Raw genomic sequence first — 17,270 nt, 5'->3', positions numbered from 1 at the left:
TTTCTCTGTATTACAGTGATTCCTTCCTTTATTAACATAGCCACCCCACCTCCCCTTCCTTCCTGCCTGTCCTTCCTGATCGTTAAGTAACCTGCTGTGGCGGTACCACCAGTTGTCCCTTACATGGATATACATAATTCCCTTTAACTTACCTTACTGTATGTGTCTGTTGCTATACTCAGGCTTCTCTCCTGTACTCTGACGTCATGACGTCAGATCTCGGAACCTTTCAACAGTAGAGCTCGGAACCTGCTGGCAGTTGAGCTCGGAAGCTTCTAGTTAGTCCTCGTGGAGTCCCCGCTGGGACAAGACCTATACCATGGTGCTCCTACAGTCAGCCATCTTACCTGCTATCTTACCTGCTGTAATTCGCCTATTCCTGTAAATAAACAACTTGTATGTAGTTCGTCGAATTCAAGCTCTCTTATTTAGTGGCGATCTACACGAACCGCTACACTGGTATGTTTAATTCCCAGGCATTGTCACCCTGCAGCCATGTTTCTGTAATGGCCACAAGATCATACCCATATGTAGTTATTTGTGCCATTAACTCGTCTATTTTGTTACGAATGCTATGTGCATTCAGATAGAGAACTTTCAAATATATTTTGTGACACTTAGTTCCTGCTTTTGCCCTTTTTATTACTTTACCTTTTACTCCATACCTTCTGCCCCTTCCTGACACGCTCTGGTTTTTAATTTCCCCACTGCTACCTAAGTCTATGACCTTCTCTGTTGTCATTTTTATTATTTGCTCTCTAGGAACCTCCCCCCCACTAGTTAGTTTAAAGCCCTCTCTACAGCCCTAGTTATATGATTCGCCAGGACTCTAGTCCCAGCACTGGCCAAGTGAAGCCCGTCCCAATGAAACAGCTCCCTCCTGCCCCAGTACTGGTGCCAGTGTCCCAGGAAGCAAAACCCATTTCTCCCACACCAGTCTTTGAGCCATGCATTTAACTCTCTAATTTTATTTGTCCTAGCCAAATTCGCTCATGGCTCAGGTAATAATCCAGAGATTATTACACTTGAGGTTCTGTTTTTTAATTTGACCCCTAGCTGCTCATACTCCTTTAACAGAACCGGCTTCCTAGTCCTATCTACGTCGTTTGTACCAACATCGATCAAGACAACTGGATCCATCCCCTCCCACTGCAAGTTTCTTTCCAGCCCAGAGGAGATGTCCTTAATCCTGGCACCGGGTAGGCAACAAAGCCTTCGGGACTCTCGCTCTCGGCTGCAAAGAACTCTATCTATCCCCCGAATAATACTATCCCCTACCACTACAACATTTCTATTTACTCCCCCGTCTTGAATGGCCCCCCGTTCCACGGTGCTGTGGCCAGGTTGCTCATCCTCCCTGCAGTCCCTGCTCCTGTCCCCACAGGGAGTAAGAACCTCGAACCTGTTGGTCAAGAGCAAGGGCTGAGGCTCCTCCAGCTCTACCTCCTGGATCACAGATGCCAGTCTTCAGCCCATTCAATTCACTCCACATGATGTCAAGAAACGGCTGAAGACACTGGATACTGCAAAGGCTATGGGCCCTGACAACATTCCGGCAGTAGTACTGAAGACTTGTGCTCCAGAACTAGCTGTGCCCCTAGCCAAGCTGTTCCAGTACAGCTACAACACTGGCGTCTAACCGGCAATGTGGAAAATTGCCCAAGTATGTCCTGTCTGCAAAAAGCAGGAGAAAGCCGACCCAGCCAATTACCATCCCATCGGTCTACTCTCAATCATCAGCAAAGTGATGGAAGGTGTCATCGACAGTGCTATCAAGCGGCACTTACTCAGCAATAACCTGCTAACTGACGCCCAGTTTGGGTTCTGCCAGGGCCACTCAGCTCCTGACCTCATTACAGCCTTGGTCCAAACATGGACAAAAGAGCTGAACTCAAGAGGTGAGGTGAGTGACTCTGCCCTTGACATCAAGGCAGCATTTGATCGAGTGTGGCATCAAGGAGCCCTAGCAAAACTGAAGTCAATGGGAATCAAGGGGAAAACTCTCCATTGGTTGGAATCATACCTAGCACAAAGGAAGTTGGCTGTGGTTGTTGGAGGTCATTCATCTCAATCACATGACATCACTGCAGGAGTTCCTCAGGGCAGTGTCCTAGGCCCAACCATCTTCAGCTGTTTCATCAATGACCTTCCCTCCAGCATAAGGTCAGAAGTGGGGATGTTCGCTGATGATTGCACACTGTTCAGCACCATTCGAGACTCGTCAGATACTGACGCAGACCGTGTCCATATGCAGCAAGACCTGGACAACATTCAGACTTGGGCTGACAAGTGGCAAGTAACATTCGCACCACACAAGTGCCAGGCAATGACCATCTCCAACAAGCGAGACTCTAACCATCTCCCCTTGACATTCAATGGCATTACCATCGCTGAATCCCCCACTATCAACATAATTGGACCAGCCATATAAATACTGTGGCTACAAGAGCAGGCCAGAGGCTGGGAATTCTGCGGCGAGTGTCTCATCTCCTGACTCCCCAAAGCCTTTCCACCATCTACAAGGCACAAGTCAGGAGTGTGATGGAATACTCTCCACTTGCCTGGATGAGCGCAGCTCCAACAACACTCAAGAAGCTCGACACCATTCAGGATAAAGCAGCCCACTTGATTGGCACTCCCTCCACCACTGGTGCACTGTGGCTGCAGTGAGCACCATCTACAAGATGCACTGCAGCAACGCACCAAAACTCCTTCCAAACCTGCGATCTCTACCACTTAGAAGGACAAGGGCAGCAGACGCATGGGAACATCACCACCTACAAGTTGCCCTCCAAGCCACACACCATCCTGACTTGCACCTGTATCGCCATTCCTTCACTGTCGCTGGGCCAAAATCCTGGAACTCCCTTCCTAACAGCATTGTGGGTGTATCTACACCATATGGACTGCAGCGGTTCAAGAAGGTGGCTCATCACCATCTTCTCAAGGGCAATTAGGGATAGGCACTAAATGCAGACCTAGCCAGCCAGTGATGCCCACATGCCATCAATGAATAAAAAAACATTAAAAAGAATCTCTCCTCATACATCATTCCTGCCATCCCAGGTATCAGCCTGGTGAATCTTCGCTGCACTCCCTCCATGGCAAGAACATCCTTCCTCAGATAAGGCAACCAAAATTGCACACAATACTCAAGATGTGGTCTCACCAAGGCCCTGTACAACTACAGCAAGACATCCTTGTTCCTGTACTCAAACCTTCTCGCTACGAAGGCCAACATACCATTTGCCTTCTTAACTGCCTGCTGCACCTGCATGCTTACCTTCAGCGACTGGTGCACAAGGACACCCAGGTCTCATTGCACTTCCCCTTCTCCCAATCTATTGCCATTCAGATAATAATCTGCCTTCCTGTTTTTGCCACCAAAGTGGATAACCTCACATTTATCCACGTTATATTGCATCTGCCATGCTTCTGCCCAATCACCCAACCTGTCCAAATCATCCTGTAGTTTCTTGGCATCCTCCTCACAGCACACACGCCCACCCATCTTTGTGTCGTCTGCAAATTTGGAGATATTACATCTAGTTCCCTTGTCTAGATCATTAATATATATTGTGAATAGCTGGGGTCCAAGGACCGATCCCTGCGGTACCCCACTAGTCACTGCCTGCCACTTGGAAAAAGACCCGTTTATTCCAAATCTTTGCTTTCTGTCTGCCAACCAGTTCTCTATCCAAGTCAGTACCTTGCCTCCAATCCCATGTGCCTTAACTTTACACGCTAATCTCTTATGCAGGACCTTATCGAAAGCCTTCTGAAAGTCCAAATACACCACATCCACTGGTTCTCCCTTATCTATTTTACTAGTTACATCCTCAAAAAATTCCAGTAGATTAGTCAAGCACGATTTACCTTTTGTAAATCCATGTTGACTTTCTCCGATCCTGTCATTGTTTTCCAAGTGCCCTGCTATTACATCTTTTATAATGGACTCTAGCATTTTCCCCACTACCAATGTCTGTAATTCCCCGTTTTCTCTCTACCAACTTTTTTGAATAGTGGGGTAACATTAGCTACCCTCCAATCCATGGGTACTGTTCCAGATTCCATCGAATGTTGGAAGATGTTCAGCATTGCATCTACTACTTCTAGGGCCACTTCCTTAAGTACCCTAGGATGTAGATTATCAGGCCCTGGGGATTTATCGGTCTTCAATCCCATCAATTTCCCTAACACCATTTCCCTACAAATACTGATTTCTTTCAGTTCCTCCCTTTCATCAGACCCCATGTTCCCCGACATCTCTGGGAGGTTATTTGTGTCCTCTTTTGTGAAGACAGAACCAAAATATGTATTTAATTGTTCTGCCATTTCTTTGTTCCCCATTATAAATTCCCCTGATTCTGACTGCAAGGGACCTACGCTTGACTTCATCAATCTTTTTCTCTTCACATATCTATAAAAGCTTTTACAGTCAGTTTTTATGTTCCCTGCGAGCTTACTCTCATATTCTATTTTCCCCTTCTTAATTAATCCCTTTGTCCTCCTTTGTTGAATCCTAAACTGCTCCCAATCCTCAGGTTTACTGCTTTTTCTGGCCAATTTATATGTCCTCTCCTTGGATGTTATGCTATCCCTAATTTCCCTTGTTAGCCACGGTTGAGTCACCTTTTTTGTTTTATTTTTATGCCAAACTGTGATGAAGAAATTCAGTAGTTCATCCATGCGGTCTTTGAATGTTTGCCATTGCCTATCCACCGTCAACCCTTTGAATGACATTCCCCGATCAATCCTACCCAACTCGCGCCTGAGACCATCATAGTTTTGTTTATTTAAATTCAGGACCCTAGTCTCTGAGTCAACTACTTAATTCTCCATCTTAAAGAAGAATTTGATTATATTATGATCGCTCTGACCCAACGGGCCTCGTACAACAAGATTGCTAATTAATCCTTTTTCATTACATAATACCCAGTCTAAGATGGCCTGATCTCTGGTTGGTTCCTCGACATATTGGTCCAGGAAACCATCCCATAAACACTCCAGGAATTCCTCCTCCGCAGTATTGTTACTAATTTGGTTAGCCCAATCAATATGTAGATTAAAGTCACCCATGACGACTGCTGTGCCCTTATTGCACGCTTCTCTAACTACCCTTTTAATGCCATCCCCAACCTCCACATTACTGTTTGGAGGTCTATATACCACTCCCACTAATGTTTTCTGCCCCATGGTATTTCTCAGTTCTACCCATACAGATTCCACATCATCAGAGCTAATATCCTTCCTTACAATTGTGTTAATCCCTACTTTAACCAGCAATGCTACCCCACCTCCCTTTCCTTTTTGCCTATCTTTCCTGAATATTGAATACCCCTGGATGTTGAGTTCCCAGCCTTGGCCACCCTGGAGCCATGTTTCCGTAATCCCAATCAAATCATATTAGTTTACCTCTATTTGTGCAGCTAATTCATCCACCTTTTTACGAATGCTCCTTGCATTAAGACACAAAGCCTTCAGGCTTGTTTATTTAATGCTCTTAGACCTATTAGAACTATTATTTACTGTGGCCATGTTTGATTTAAACCGTTGATTTCTCTGACTGCCACTTTTGTTTTTCTCCTTCCTATCTTTTGCTTTTATCCTTGTTTCCCTTTCCTCTGTCCCCCTGCACAGGTTCCCAACCCCCTGCCATTTTAGTTTAAATCCTCCCCCAGAGCACTAGCAAACATTCCCCCTAGGACATCGGTCCTGGCCCTGCCCAGGTGCAAACCGCCCGGTTTGAACTGGTCCCACCTCCCCCAGAACTGGTTCCAATGTCCCAGGAATTTGAATCCCTCCCCCTCGCACCATTCCTCTAGCCACATATTCATCTGAAATATCCGTCTATTTCTACACTGACTAGCACGTGGGCACTGGTAGCAATCCTGTGATTACTACCTTTTGAGGTCCTATTTTTTAAATTTATCTCCTAACTCCCTATATTCAGCTTTTAGGACCTCATCCCATTTTTTACCTATATCGTTGGTACCTATATGCACCACGACAACTGGCTGTTCACCCTCCCCTTCCAAGATGTTCTGCAGCCGCTCTGAGACATAATTGACCCTTGCACCAGGGAGGCAGCACACCATCCTGGAGTCTCATTTGTGGCCGCAGAAACGCCTATCTATTCCCCTTACAATAGAATCCCCTATTACTATAGCTCTACCCCTCTTTTTCCTCCCGTCCTGTGCAGCAGAGCCACCCCTGGTGCCAGGAAATTGGCTGCTGCTGCCTTCCTCTGATAAGCCACCCCCCCAACAGTATTCAAAGTGGTGTAACTGTTTGAGAAGGGGATGTCCACAGGGGACCCCTGCACTACTTGCCTGTGCCTAGTACTCTGTCTATTGGTCACCCGTTCCCTTTCTGTCTGTCCAACCTTTGCCTGCGGTGTGACCAACTGATCTAACGTGATACCAAGACGTCTTCAGCCTCGCGAATGGTCCAGTATGTATCCAATCGCAGCTCCAGCGCCGCAACGCGGTCTGCCAGTAGCTGCAGCTGGACACACTTCCTGCACACATAGTTGTCAGGGACGCAGGAAGTGTCCCTGAGTTCCCACATAGCACAGGAGGAGCATACCACGGCACCGGGCTGTCCTGCCATGACTTACCCTTTAATTAATTGCAATTAAATTAAAGCAAATCGATCCCAACAATTACACTACAGTTAAATGGTATATTTAAGGGTCATGGTTACCAAACAGTCTCCACTACTCCACAGAGAATTCAGAAACTATAAACCACAGAGTTATAGTTTAAAAAGAGAGAAATACTCACTTACCTGCTTTCTGGTGACGTCACACTTCGATTACTTTTTACTTCTCTCCCTCTCTCTGAGATCGGAGATTATTACGCCTACCTGGTCTCCGCCGCGCTTTAAATACTCGCCGGCACCGCCGAGATTCCCGCCGCCGCTCCGAGACTCCCGCCGCACTCAGGCCTACCTTGTCACCGCCGTGCTTTAAATACTCGCCGCCGCCGCCGAGATTCCCGCCGCCGCTCCGAGACTCCCGCCGCACTTAGGCCTACCTGGTCTCTGCCGCGCTTTAATTACCCGCCACCACTGAGATTCCCGCCGCCACTCCGAGACTCCTGCCGCACTCACTGCCTGAAATTGTGGTAGAGGCAGGAAGCCTCACAACATTCAAGAAGCAGTTAGATGAGCACTTGAAATGCCATAGCATACAAGGCTACAGACCAAGTGCTGGTAAATGGGATTAGAATAGTTAGGGCTTGATGGCCGTCATCGACACGTGGGCCGAAGGACCTCTTTCTGTGCTCTATAACTCTATGATTATGATTCTATGACTTACAGTCCTACACCCCCAGATAAACTCTCCCCACACCTACTTACAGTACAACACCCCAGATATCCTCTCTCCTCACCAGCTTACAATAAAACACACCCAGATAACCTCTCCCTACACCCACTTACAGTCCAACACCCCCAGATAACCTTCCCCTAATCCAGCTTACAGTCCAGCCCCATTAACCTCTCCGCACACCAGCTTACAGCCCAACACCCCCAGATAACCTCTCCACACTCCAATTTACAGTCCAACACCCTCAGATAACCACTCCCCATACCAGCTTACAGTTCAACGCCCCCAGATAACCTTTCCCTACACCAGCCTACAGTCCAACACCCCAAGATAACCTCTCCCCACACCAGCTTATAGTACAATACCGCCAGATAATCTCTCCCCACAAGAGCTTACAGTCCAACACCACGAGATAATCACTCTCCACATCAAATTACAGTTCAACACCCCCAGAGAACTTCTCCACACACCAACAGTCCAACAGCCCCAGGTAACACCTCATCACACCAGCTTTTGTGACTGGAAGCCTGTGTCCAGTGGTGTACCGCAGGGATCGGTGCTGGGTTGTTTACTGTATGTAGTGTACATTAATGATTTAGATATGAATGTAGGATGTATGATCAGTAAGTTCGCAGTTGAAACGATAATTGGTGGAGCGGTAAATAGTGACGAGGGAAGCCTCGGGCTACAGGACGATATAGACGGGTTGATCAGATGGGCAGTACAGTGGCAAATGGAATTTAACTCTGAAAAGTGTGAGGTGATGCATTTTGGGAGGACTAACAAGGCAAGGGAATACACAATGAATGGTAGGACCCTAGGAAGGACAGATGATCAGAGGGACCTTGGTGTGCATGTACATAGATCCCAGAAGGCAGCAGGACAGGTAGATAATGTGATTAAAAAGGCATATGGGATACTTGCCTTCGTTAGCCGAGGCATAGAATATAAGAGCAGGGAGGTTATGATGGAGCTGCACAAAACGTTAGTTAGGCCACAGCTGGAATACTGTGTGCAGTTCTGGTCACCACACTATAGGAAGGATGTGATTGCATTTGAGAGGGTGCAGTGGAGATTCACAACGATGTTACGTGGGCTGGAGTGCTTCAACTATGAAGAAAGACTGGACATGCTGGGGATGCTTTCCTTAGAGCAGAGAAGGCTGAGGGGGGACCTGATTGAGGTGTCCAAAATTCTGAGGGGCATAGATAAGGCAGATGGAAAGGAACTTTTCCCCTTAGTAGAGGGGTGAATAACCAGGGGATAAAGTTTCAAGGTAAGGGGCAGGAGGTTTAGATGGGATTTGAGGAAAATCTTTTTCACCCGAGCGTGGTTGGAATCTGGAACTCACTGCCTGAAAGGGTGGTAGAGGCAGGAACTCTCACAACGTTCAAGAAGCAGTTAGATGAGCTCTTGAAATGCCTTAGCATACAAGGCTATGGACCAAGTGCTGGTAAATTAGATTAGATAGGGCTTGATGGCCGTCGTGGTCACGTGGGCCGACGGGCCTCTTTCTGTGCTCTATAACTCTATGAATATGACTCTATGACTTACAGACCCACACCCCCAGATAAACTCTCCCCACACTTACTTACAGTCCAACACACCAAGATATCCTCTCTACACACCAACTTACAGTCCAGCACCCCAGATAACCTCTCTCCACACCAGCTTACAGTAAAACACACCCAGGTAACCTTTCAATACACCAGCTTACAGTCCAAAAATCCAGATAACTTCTCCCCACACAAACTTGCAGTCCAACACCCCCAGATAACCTCACCCCCCGCCATCTTGCTGTCCAATGCCCACAGATAACCTCTCCCTGCACAAACTTACAGTTCAACACCACAAGACAATCTCTCCCCACACCGGCTTACAGTCCAACACCCCCAGATAACCAATCTCCACACAAACTTACAGTAAAATACCCCCAGATAACCACACCCAATGCCATCTTACTGTCCAACACCCCCAGATAACCTTTCCCTACACCAGCCTACAGTCCAACAACCCAGATAACCTCTCCCCAAACCAGCTTATAGAACAATGCCGCGAGATAACCTCTCCCCACACCAGCCTACAGTCCAACACCCCCAGATAACCTTTCCCTACACCAGCCTACAGTCCAACAACCCAGATAACCTCTCCCCAAACCAGCTTATAGTACAATGCCGCGAGATAACCTCTCTCCACATCAACTTACAGTTCTACACCCCCAGAGAATCTCTCCACACACCAACAGTCCAACAACCCCAGATAACCTCTCCCCTCACCAGCTTACAGTCCAACAACCCCAGATGATCTCTCCCCACATCAGCTTACTGTAAAACACACCCAGATATCCTCTCTCCAAACCAACATGCAGTCCAACATCCTCAGATAACCTCTCCCCACACCAACTTACAGTCAAACACCACCAGATAATCTCTCCCCTCACCAGCTTACTGTAAAACACACCCAGATAAAATCTCTCCACACCAACTTGCAGTCCCACACCCGAGATAACCTCTCCCCACACCAGCTTACAGTCCAACACCCCCAGATAACCTTTCCCTACACCAGCTTACAGTCCAACACCCCCAGATAACCTCTCACCACACCAGCTATTGTGACTGGAAGCCTGTGTGCAGTGGTGTACCACAGGGATCGGTGCTGGGTCGTTTGCTGTATGTTGTTTATACATTAATGATTTGGATATGAATGTAGGATGTATGATCAGTAAGTTTGCAGATGAAACGATAATTGGTGGGGTGGTAAATAGCGAAGATGGAAGCCTCGGGCTACAGGACGATATAGACGGGTTGATCAGATGGGCAGTACAGTGGCGAATTGAATTTAAATCTGAAAAGTGTGAGGTGATGCATTTTGGGAGGACTAACAAGGCAAGGGAATACACAATGAATGGTAGGATCCTAGGAAGGACAGAGGATCAGAGGGACCTTGGTGCGCATGTACATGGATCCCAGAAGGCAGCAGGACAGGTAGATAAGGTGATTAAAAAGGCATATGGGATACTTGCCTTCATTAGCCGAGGCATAGAATATAAGAGCAGGGAGGCTATGATGGAGCTGCACAAAACGCTAGTTAGGCCACAGCTGGAATATTGTGTGCAGTTCTAGTCGCAACACTATATGAAGGATGTGATTGCATTTGAGAGGGTGCAGTGGAGATTCACAAGGATGTTACCTGGGCTAGCGTGCTTCAGCTATGAAGAAAGACTGGACAGGCTGGGGATGCTTTCCTTAGAGCAGAGAATGCAGAGGGGGGACCAGATTGAAGTGTCCAAAATTCTGAGGGGCATAGATAGGGTGGATAGAAAGGAACTTTTCCCCTTAGTAGAGGGGTCAATTACCAGGGGGTATATTTTCAAGGTAAGGGGCAGGAGGTTAAGATGGGATTTGAGGAAAATCTTTTTCACCCGAGCGTGGTTGGAATCTGGAACTCAATGCCTGAAATTGTGGTAGAGGCAGGAACCCTCACAACATTCAAGAAGCAGTTAGATGAGCACTTGAAACGTCATACCAGACAAGGCTACGGACCAAGTGCTGGTAAATGGGATTAGAATAGATAGGGCTTGATGGCCGTCGTGGACACGTGGGCCGAAGGGCCTCTTTCTGTGCTCTATAACTCTATGACTATGACTCTATGACTCGATCAGCAGCATCTGTAGAGAGAGAATCTGAGTTAACGTTTCAGGTCAATGACTGTTTTTATGTCAGTTAATTGGTTCTGGTATAGCTTATAGATATTGGGTCAGTTTATTGGTGCTAGTTTAGTTTAAAGATGCTGGGTCACTTTATTGGTACTGGTTTAATTTATAGATGTTTGGTCAGTTTATTGGTGTTGATGAATTTCTCCACCTGTGGAGTCGCTGTCAGTGCAGATCCACTCTGTGACTTACCCCATGATTTTGCTGGAGTTTTTCAATTATATTCTGGATTTTGAAACTTTTAATTTCACATCTGTTGAAAAATATGTTGTGATACAAAAAGTTTTGGATTGATAAGTGTTAACTGAACCTGTTTGTTCAGTGACTGTAATTAATGTTTGCCTCCATGGATCCTAATTGTGTCTTCGGAGGGTTTCCCTCTTCTATTAATACGGGAGTCCTTTCAGTGTGTCATTCCACAGTGTCAGTGGAAGCATCACCTCCGGCACCAACAGGGATCAGCGGCTCTACTGAAAGGGAGAGAAAGGACAATATTTATTCAATGTCTTTTAAGGTACGAAAGATCATCAATGGAATACAGAAGATTTACTATCCCATCCTCGCTCTTGTTGCTGTTCCTGGTAAGTCTCTAAATCCAACTAATAATTCTCGAAACCATGTTTCACTCTATCACTATTCTTGTCAGTTACTGTCTCTTCTCCTCGGTGCTGTTGCTGTTCCTGGTTAGTCTCGACATCGAGTTATTAATTCTATAAACCATCTTTCACTGTATGATTGTTCTCATCAATTTACGTCAGGAGATCCAGTTATTACTTTTATTCAGAGAACTTCTTTGACTCTGAGTGTGATGTTGCTTTAATTTCCCTTGATTTGATTATTACACAGAAGCTCATTTATTGTTCTGAGTTCAATGAATGGCAAAACCTCAATTTCTCCATTTCTCCCACCTGATGTATTCTTCTTAAGATTGAAAGAGTCTTCGATTCTTCAACACAGATTAGAAATCTGAAATCCGATCCTGCTGGATAGAGATAATGATACTGAGTTTTAGAAACACGTCTGGTCAGATAGATCACAGATAGATGTTGAAATATTTCACTCTAATGACTCAGAATCCAGCTCCAACCTTCAGCTCACTTTCCACCATCTCCGGCTTCACAACAATGTTTCTTTTTCTAGGTTGTTTGATGTTAATACAAGCGTGATTTAGCTTCCATAAATTAAATTGATTTTATTCATTGATTATTCAGTGTTGCCTTTTCCAATCATTGTTTTCAAATAATTGATAACTCTGCTGCCATTACAGGTGAGGGAATCTCTCAGTCAGTCCAACACTTAACTTTCTATCACGTCCTCTCCTTTACTGTAAATGTTTCTATCTGATTATAACTGCGGTATTGTGAATAGTGGATCGCTTCGGTATTTTACTGTCTTTACCCCTTTGTAAACCAATCCAATTATCACTGAATGACGACAAGTATTGCACTAGCCTTCTCGGTGTCACTCAGATATTAATATTAATGCACTACCTAAAATAATAGTGCATTATTATAGAACGTACTTGTAATCACATTGGAACATCGGCTTTTAGATGTTGGGCTGATGGTTCCGGTTACAACAAATAATTGGTTTCCAGTTTCCATTTTCAATAAACAGTCGAATTGATGGTTGATTGAGAAAGCAGAATGTTATCAATGGTTTCTGATCCTGGTCTATCTTTAACCAGTTTTTATACTCCATTCCTGAGCTTGTCGCCTTCTTGATGGATTCCGGTTCCACGGAGGTCCGGTGCTCACAGGAGGCATTGTAGCCAAGTTTGGTCCCGGCCACACTCCCTGTTCACTGCTTCATTCTCCAACCTAGCCCCCGGTTTCTCTAGATATTCGTCCACACTCCCTGTTCACTGCTTCATTCTCTAACCTAGCGCCCAGTTTCTGGGCTAGATATTCACCCACACTCCCTGTTCACTGCTTCATTCTCCAACCTAGCCCCCGGTTTCTCTACATATTCGTCCACACTCCCTGTTCACCGCTTCATTCTCTAACCCAGCGCCCGGTTTCTGGGCTAGATATTCACCCACACTCCCTGTTCACTGCTTCATTCTCCAACCTAGCCCCCGGTTTCTGGGCTAGATATTCACCCACACTCCCTGTTCACTGCTTCATTCTCCAACCTAGCCCCCGGTTTCTGGGCTAGATATTCACCCACACTCCCTGTTCACTGCTTCATTCTTCAACCTAGTCCCCGGTTTCTGGGCTAGATATTCGTCCACACTCCCTGTTCACTGCTTCATTCTCCAACCTAGACCCCGGTTTCTGGGCTAGATATTCGTCCACACTCCCTGTTCACTGCTTCATTCTCCAACCCAGCCCCCGGTTTCTGGGCTAGATATTCACCCACACTCCCTGTTCACTGCTTCATTCTCCAACCCAGCACTCGGTTTCTCGGGCAGATATTCTTCTTGGGCGGTGGCGATTAGCGGGTGGAGTCGCAACTGCTGCCTGTAATACACCTGTGGGAGTAGTCATGTTAATTCAGGGACATCTTACCCGACATACCCGCCCGCATCAGACAGCCTCACACACACTTTCCAAAGGAGCAACCGATCAATGACTGACAGCTTAATCCTGTACTGATATTCCTTCATTACAGAGAATGACCAAGCCGAGTTAGAAAAGAGCGATTTAGTCTGATTTTGTCTCCGGATCCCAGAGTCAGTGGGTAATGATCAGGGGCAGGAACCTGGGCTGATTCCCCGACACTAACCCAGGGTCACTGGGTAATGATCAGGAGCAGGAACCTGGGCTGATTCCCCCACACTAACCCAGGGTCACTGGGTAATGATCAGGAGCAGGAACCTGGGCTGATTCCCCCACACTAACCCAGAGTCACTGGGTAATGATCAGGAGCAGGAACCTGGGCTGATTCCCCCACACTATCCCAGGGTCACTGGGTAATGATCAGGAGCAGGAACCTGGGCTGATTCCTCCACACTAACAGTGGGTCACTGGGTAATGATCAGGAGCAGGAACCTGGGCTGATTCCCCCACACTAACCCAGGGTCACTGGGCAATGATCAGGAGCAGGAACCTGGGCTGATTCCCCGACACTAACCCAGGGTCACTGGGTAATGATCAGGAGCAGGAACCTGTGCTGATTCCCCCACACTAACCCAGGGTCACTGGGCAATGATCAGGAGCAGGAACCTGGGCTGATTCCCCCACACTAACCCAGGGTCACTGGGAAATTATCAGGAGCAGGAACCTGGGCTGATTCCCCCACACTAACCCAGGGTCACTGGGCAATGATCAGGAGCAGGAACCTGGGCTGATTCCCCCACACTAACCCTGGGTCACTGGGCAATGATCAGGAGCAGGAATCTGGGCTGATTCCCCCACACTAACCCAGTGTCACTGGGTAATGATCAGGAGCAGGAACCTGGGCTGATTCCCCCACACTAACCCAGGGTCACTGGGTAATGATCAGGAGCAGGAACCTGGGCTGATTCCCCACACTAACCCAGGATCACTGGGTAATGATCAGGAGCAGGAACCTGGGCTGATTCCCCCACACTAACCCTGGGTCACTGGGTAATGATCAGGAGCAGGGACCTGGGCTGATTCCCCCTCACTAACCCAGGGTCACTGGGTAATGATCAGGAGCAGGAACCTGGGCTGATTCCCCCACACTAACCCAGGGTCACTGGGTAATGATCAGGAGCAGTAATCTGGGCTGATTCCCCCACACTAACCCAGGGTCACTGGGTAATGATCAGGAGCAGGAGCCTGGGCTGATTCCCCCACACTAACCCTGGGTCACTGGGTAATGATCAGGAGCAGGAACCTGGGCTGATTCCCCCACACTAACCCTGGGTCACTGGGTAATGATCAGGAGCAGGAACCTGGGCTAATTCCCCCACACTAACCCAGGGTCACTGGGTAATGATCAGGAGCAGGAACCTGGGCTGATTCCCCCACACTAACCCAGGGTCACTGGGTAATGATCAGGAGCATGAACTTGGGCTGATTCCCCCACACTAACCCAGGGTCACTGGGTAATCATCAGTGGCAGGAAACTGGGCTGATACCCCCACACTAACCCAGGGTCACTGGGTAATGATCAGGGACATGAGCCTGGGCTGATTCCCCCACACTAACCCAGGGTTACTGGGTAAGGAGCAGGAACCAGGGCTGATTCCCCCACACTAACCCAGGGTCACTGGGTAATTATTAGGAGCAGGAACCTGGGCTGATTTACCCACACTAACCCAGGGTCACTGGGTAATGATCAGGAGCAGGAACCTGGGCTGATTCCCCCACACTAACCCAGGGTCACTGGGTAATGATCAGGAGCAGTAATCTGGATTGATTCCCCCGCACTAACCCAGTGTCACTGGGTAATGATCAGGAGCAGGAACCTGGGCTGATTCCCCCACACTAACCCAGGGTCACTGGGTAATGATCAGGAGCAGTAATCTGGATTGATTCCCCCACACTAACCCAGGGTCACTGGGTAATTATTAGGAGCAGGAACCTGGGCTGATTTACCCACACTAACCCACGTCTGCTTCCCCCAACTGAAGCTTAGCTCTTGTGGTGTTTATTATTTGCTGGAGCATGAATGAAGCTGTCAGATGAATAGAAACCTTTATCTGATGTCTTATAAACTGCTGTTCCTCATGTGTATTTTCATCCCAAACAATCATGTTCATTTAATGGTTGATTTGATTGAATGGTAATCCCTGTTTCCAATTATTTCAATACATCACTGCATACAATAATACATTACCATCCTCAATAAGTGCTCAGTTAATCTGGTAACTTTGCTCCCAGCCTGATGTATAATTTCCCTGTTTATTTCCCGCCCTTGCAGTTAACTTAATGACGATTGTGGTCCTGTCTCGGGGAAAGTGCGGTCTCTCCAAATGTGTCACTCGCTACCTGGTGGCCATGGCAACTGTGGATCTACTGGTCATTATCATCGACCTGATATTGAGGCACATTCCGATTATTTATATGTTTCAGTTTCGTTTCGTGCGGAAAATCCCCTTGTGTAATATCCACGCCGTCCTGCTTTATGCAGTCACAGACTGTTCTGTCTGGTTCACCGTCACTTTCACCTTTGATCGATTTGTGGCCATTTGTTGCCAGAAGCTGAAAACTAAATATTGTACCGAGAAAACGGCAGCTGTGGTTTTAGGAACAGTGACTGTGATTAGCTTTTTAAAGAATATTTACTGGTATTATATTTTAACAAATCAATATATGATTCTGAATGAACCCTGGTTTTGTCGTATATCAATGTTGGTTCGCTACACACGGAAGTGGGCAATAGTCGAGTTCTTTCATTATATTCTCACCCCGGGGGTCGCATTTGTTCTGATTCTGCTGCTCAATGCTTTAACCGTCAGACACATTTTAATGGCCAGCAGAGCCCGGAGGAGACTCCGGGGTCACAGCAGTGGGGAGAGTCCCAGAGACCCAGAGATGGAGAGCCGAAGGAAATCCATCATTTTACTGTTTGTTATCTCGGGGAATTTTATACTGTTATGGTCAGTCTTTATGGTGTATTCTATAACAAGCCGAATAAGTGATTTGACTTTAGTTTATTCGTATCTATCTTTTAATGTAATGGAAATAGGATACATACTCCAGCTCCTGAGTTGCTGCACAAACACTTTTATTTATGCTGTGACCCAGACTATGTTCAGAGAGCAGTTAAAGAATGTGGTGAAATATCCAATTACTGTACTTTTAAAATGCATTAAATGATGAGAAGAATTGAAGTACTCAATACCGCCTCATATTCTGTCTGACCAACTCTCCCCCGGGGGCCAGTAATTTAGGTTGACATTAATATGCTCATTGACTCGCTGTGTACATCATAACCCACTGCTACAGACACACTGTAAAACACTCCCCCTGACTTCAGGAATATTGACACTCTGACAGAGGTCACAGGTTAATCTTAACACTCTCACTTACACACTCTGTCCTTACTATTATACTGCCAAGGGCTGACAGTCATGAGTAAAATACTCCTACAGATCAACCTGATAATGAGAGGGAGAGAACCCAGTCCACATGTAAATGTTAACTGAATCACAGAACACACTGCACACATTGGGGCAGAAATTCGGGTCGGGGGCTTGCCGCGCGTGCAAGCCCCCAATCTGCACTTACCCGACGCGCCTGCCGTGCACCTCAAGGGACGCCTGGAATTCCTTTTTTAAACTGAAGAATCCCGGGCAGCGTCTGACGTCACGCC

General features: G+C 46.9%; 1 protein-coding gene and 1 long non-coding RNA gene across 2 annotated transcripts; one reads left to right on the top strand and one right to left on the bottom strand.

Moving 5' to 3' along the window:
* Nucleotides 1-11,260: 11,260 nt before the first annotated feature.
* LOC147081968 (uncharacterized) lies at nt 11,261-12,233 on the bottom strand. The gene is made up of 2 exons (XR_015076346.1): nt 11,951-12,233; nt 11,261-11,512 (listed from the first exon to the last, which is right to left on the bottom strand). It is a non-coding gene; the product is annotated as an uncharacterized LOC147081968 (long non-coding RNA).
* Nucleotides 11,476-16,797, top strand: LOC147081967 (putative G protein-coupled receptor 139). Its single transcript, XM_085980565.1, has 2 exons — nt 11,476-11,623; nt 15,876-16,797. Exons 1-2 carry the CDS (start codon nt 11,545-11,547, stop codon nt 16,772-16,774), a joined length of 978 nt encoding a protein of 325 aa, XP_085836691.1. The 5' UTR covers nt 11,476-11,544; the 3' UTR covers nt 16,775-16,797.
* The last annotated feature ends 473 nt before the right edge of the window (nt 16,798-17,270 follow it).

This window comes from Somniosus microcephalus, unplaced genomic scaffold, assembly GCF_052327205.1.
Source record: "Somniosus microcephalus isolate GS21.2 unplaced genomic scaffold, FLI_Smic_1.0 scaffold261, whole genome shotgun sequence".
NCBI lineage: Eukaryota > Metazoa > Chordata > Chondrichthyes > Squaliformes > Somniosidae > Somniosus > Somniosus microcephalus.
Note: the sequence above shows the minus strand (reverse complement) of the source record. Positions and strands in the feature narration are given on the sequence as shown.

Bases quoted from the DNA above. Each gene is read 5' to 3' on its own strand.
- LOC147081967 (XM_085980565.1), top strand. From the start codon at position 11,545: ATGTCTTTTAAGGTACGAAAGATCATCAATGGAATACAGAAGATTTAC. The intron at 11,624-15,875 runs GTAAGTCTCTAA...CCGCCCTTGCAG, and splicing joins CGCTCTTGTTGCTGTTCCTG to TTAACTTAATGACGATTGTG.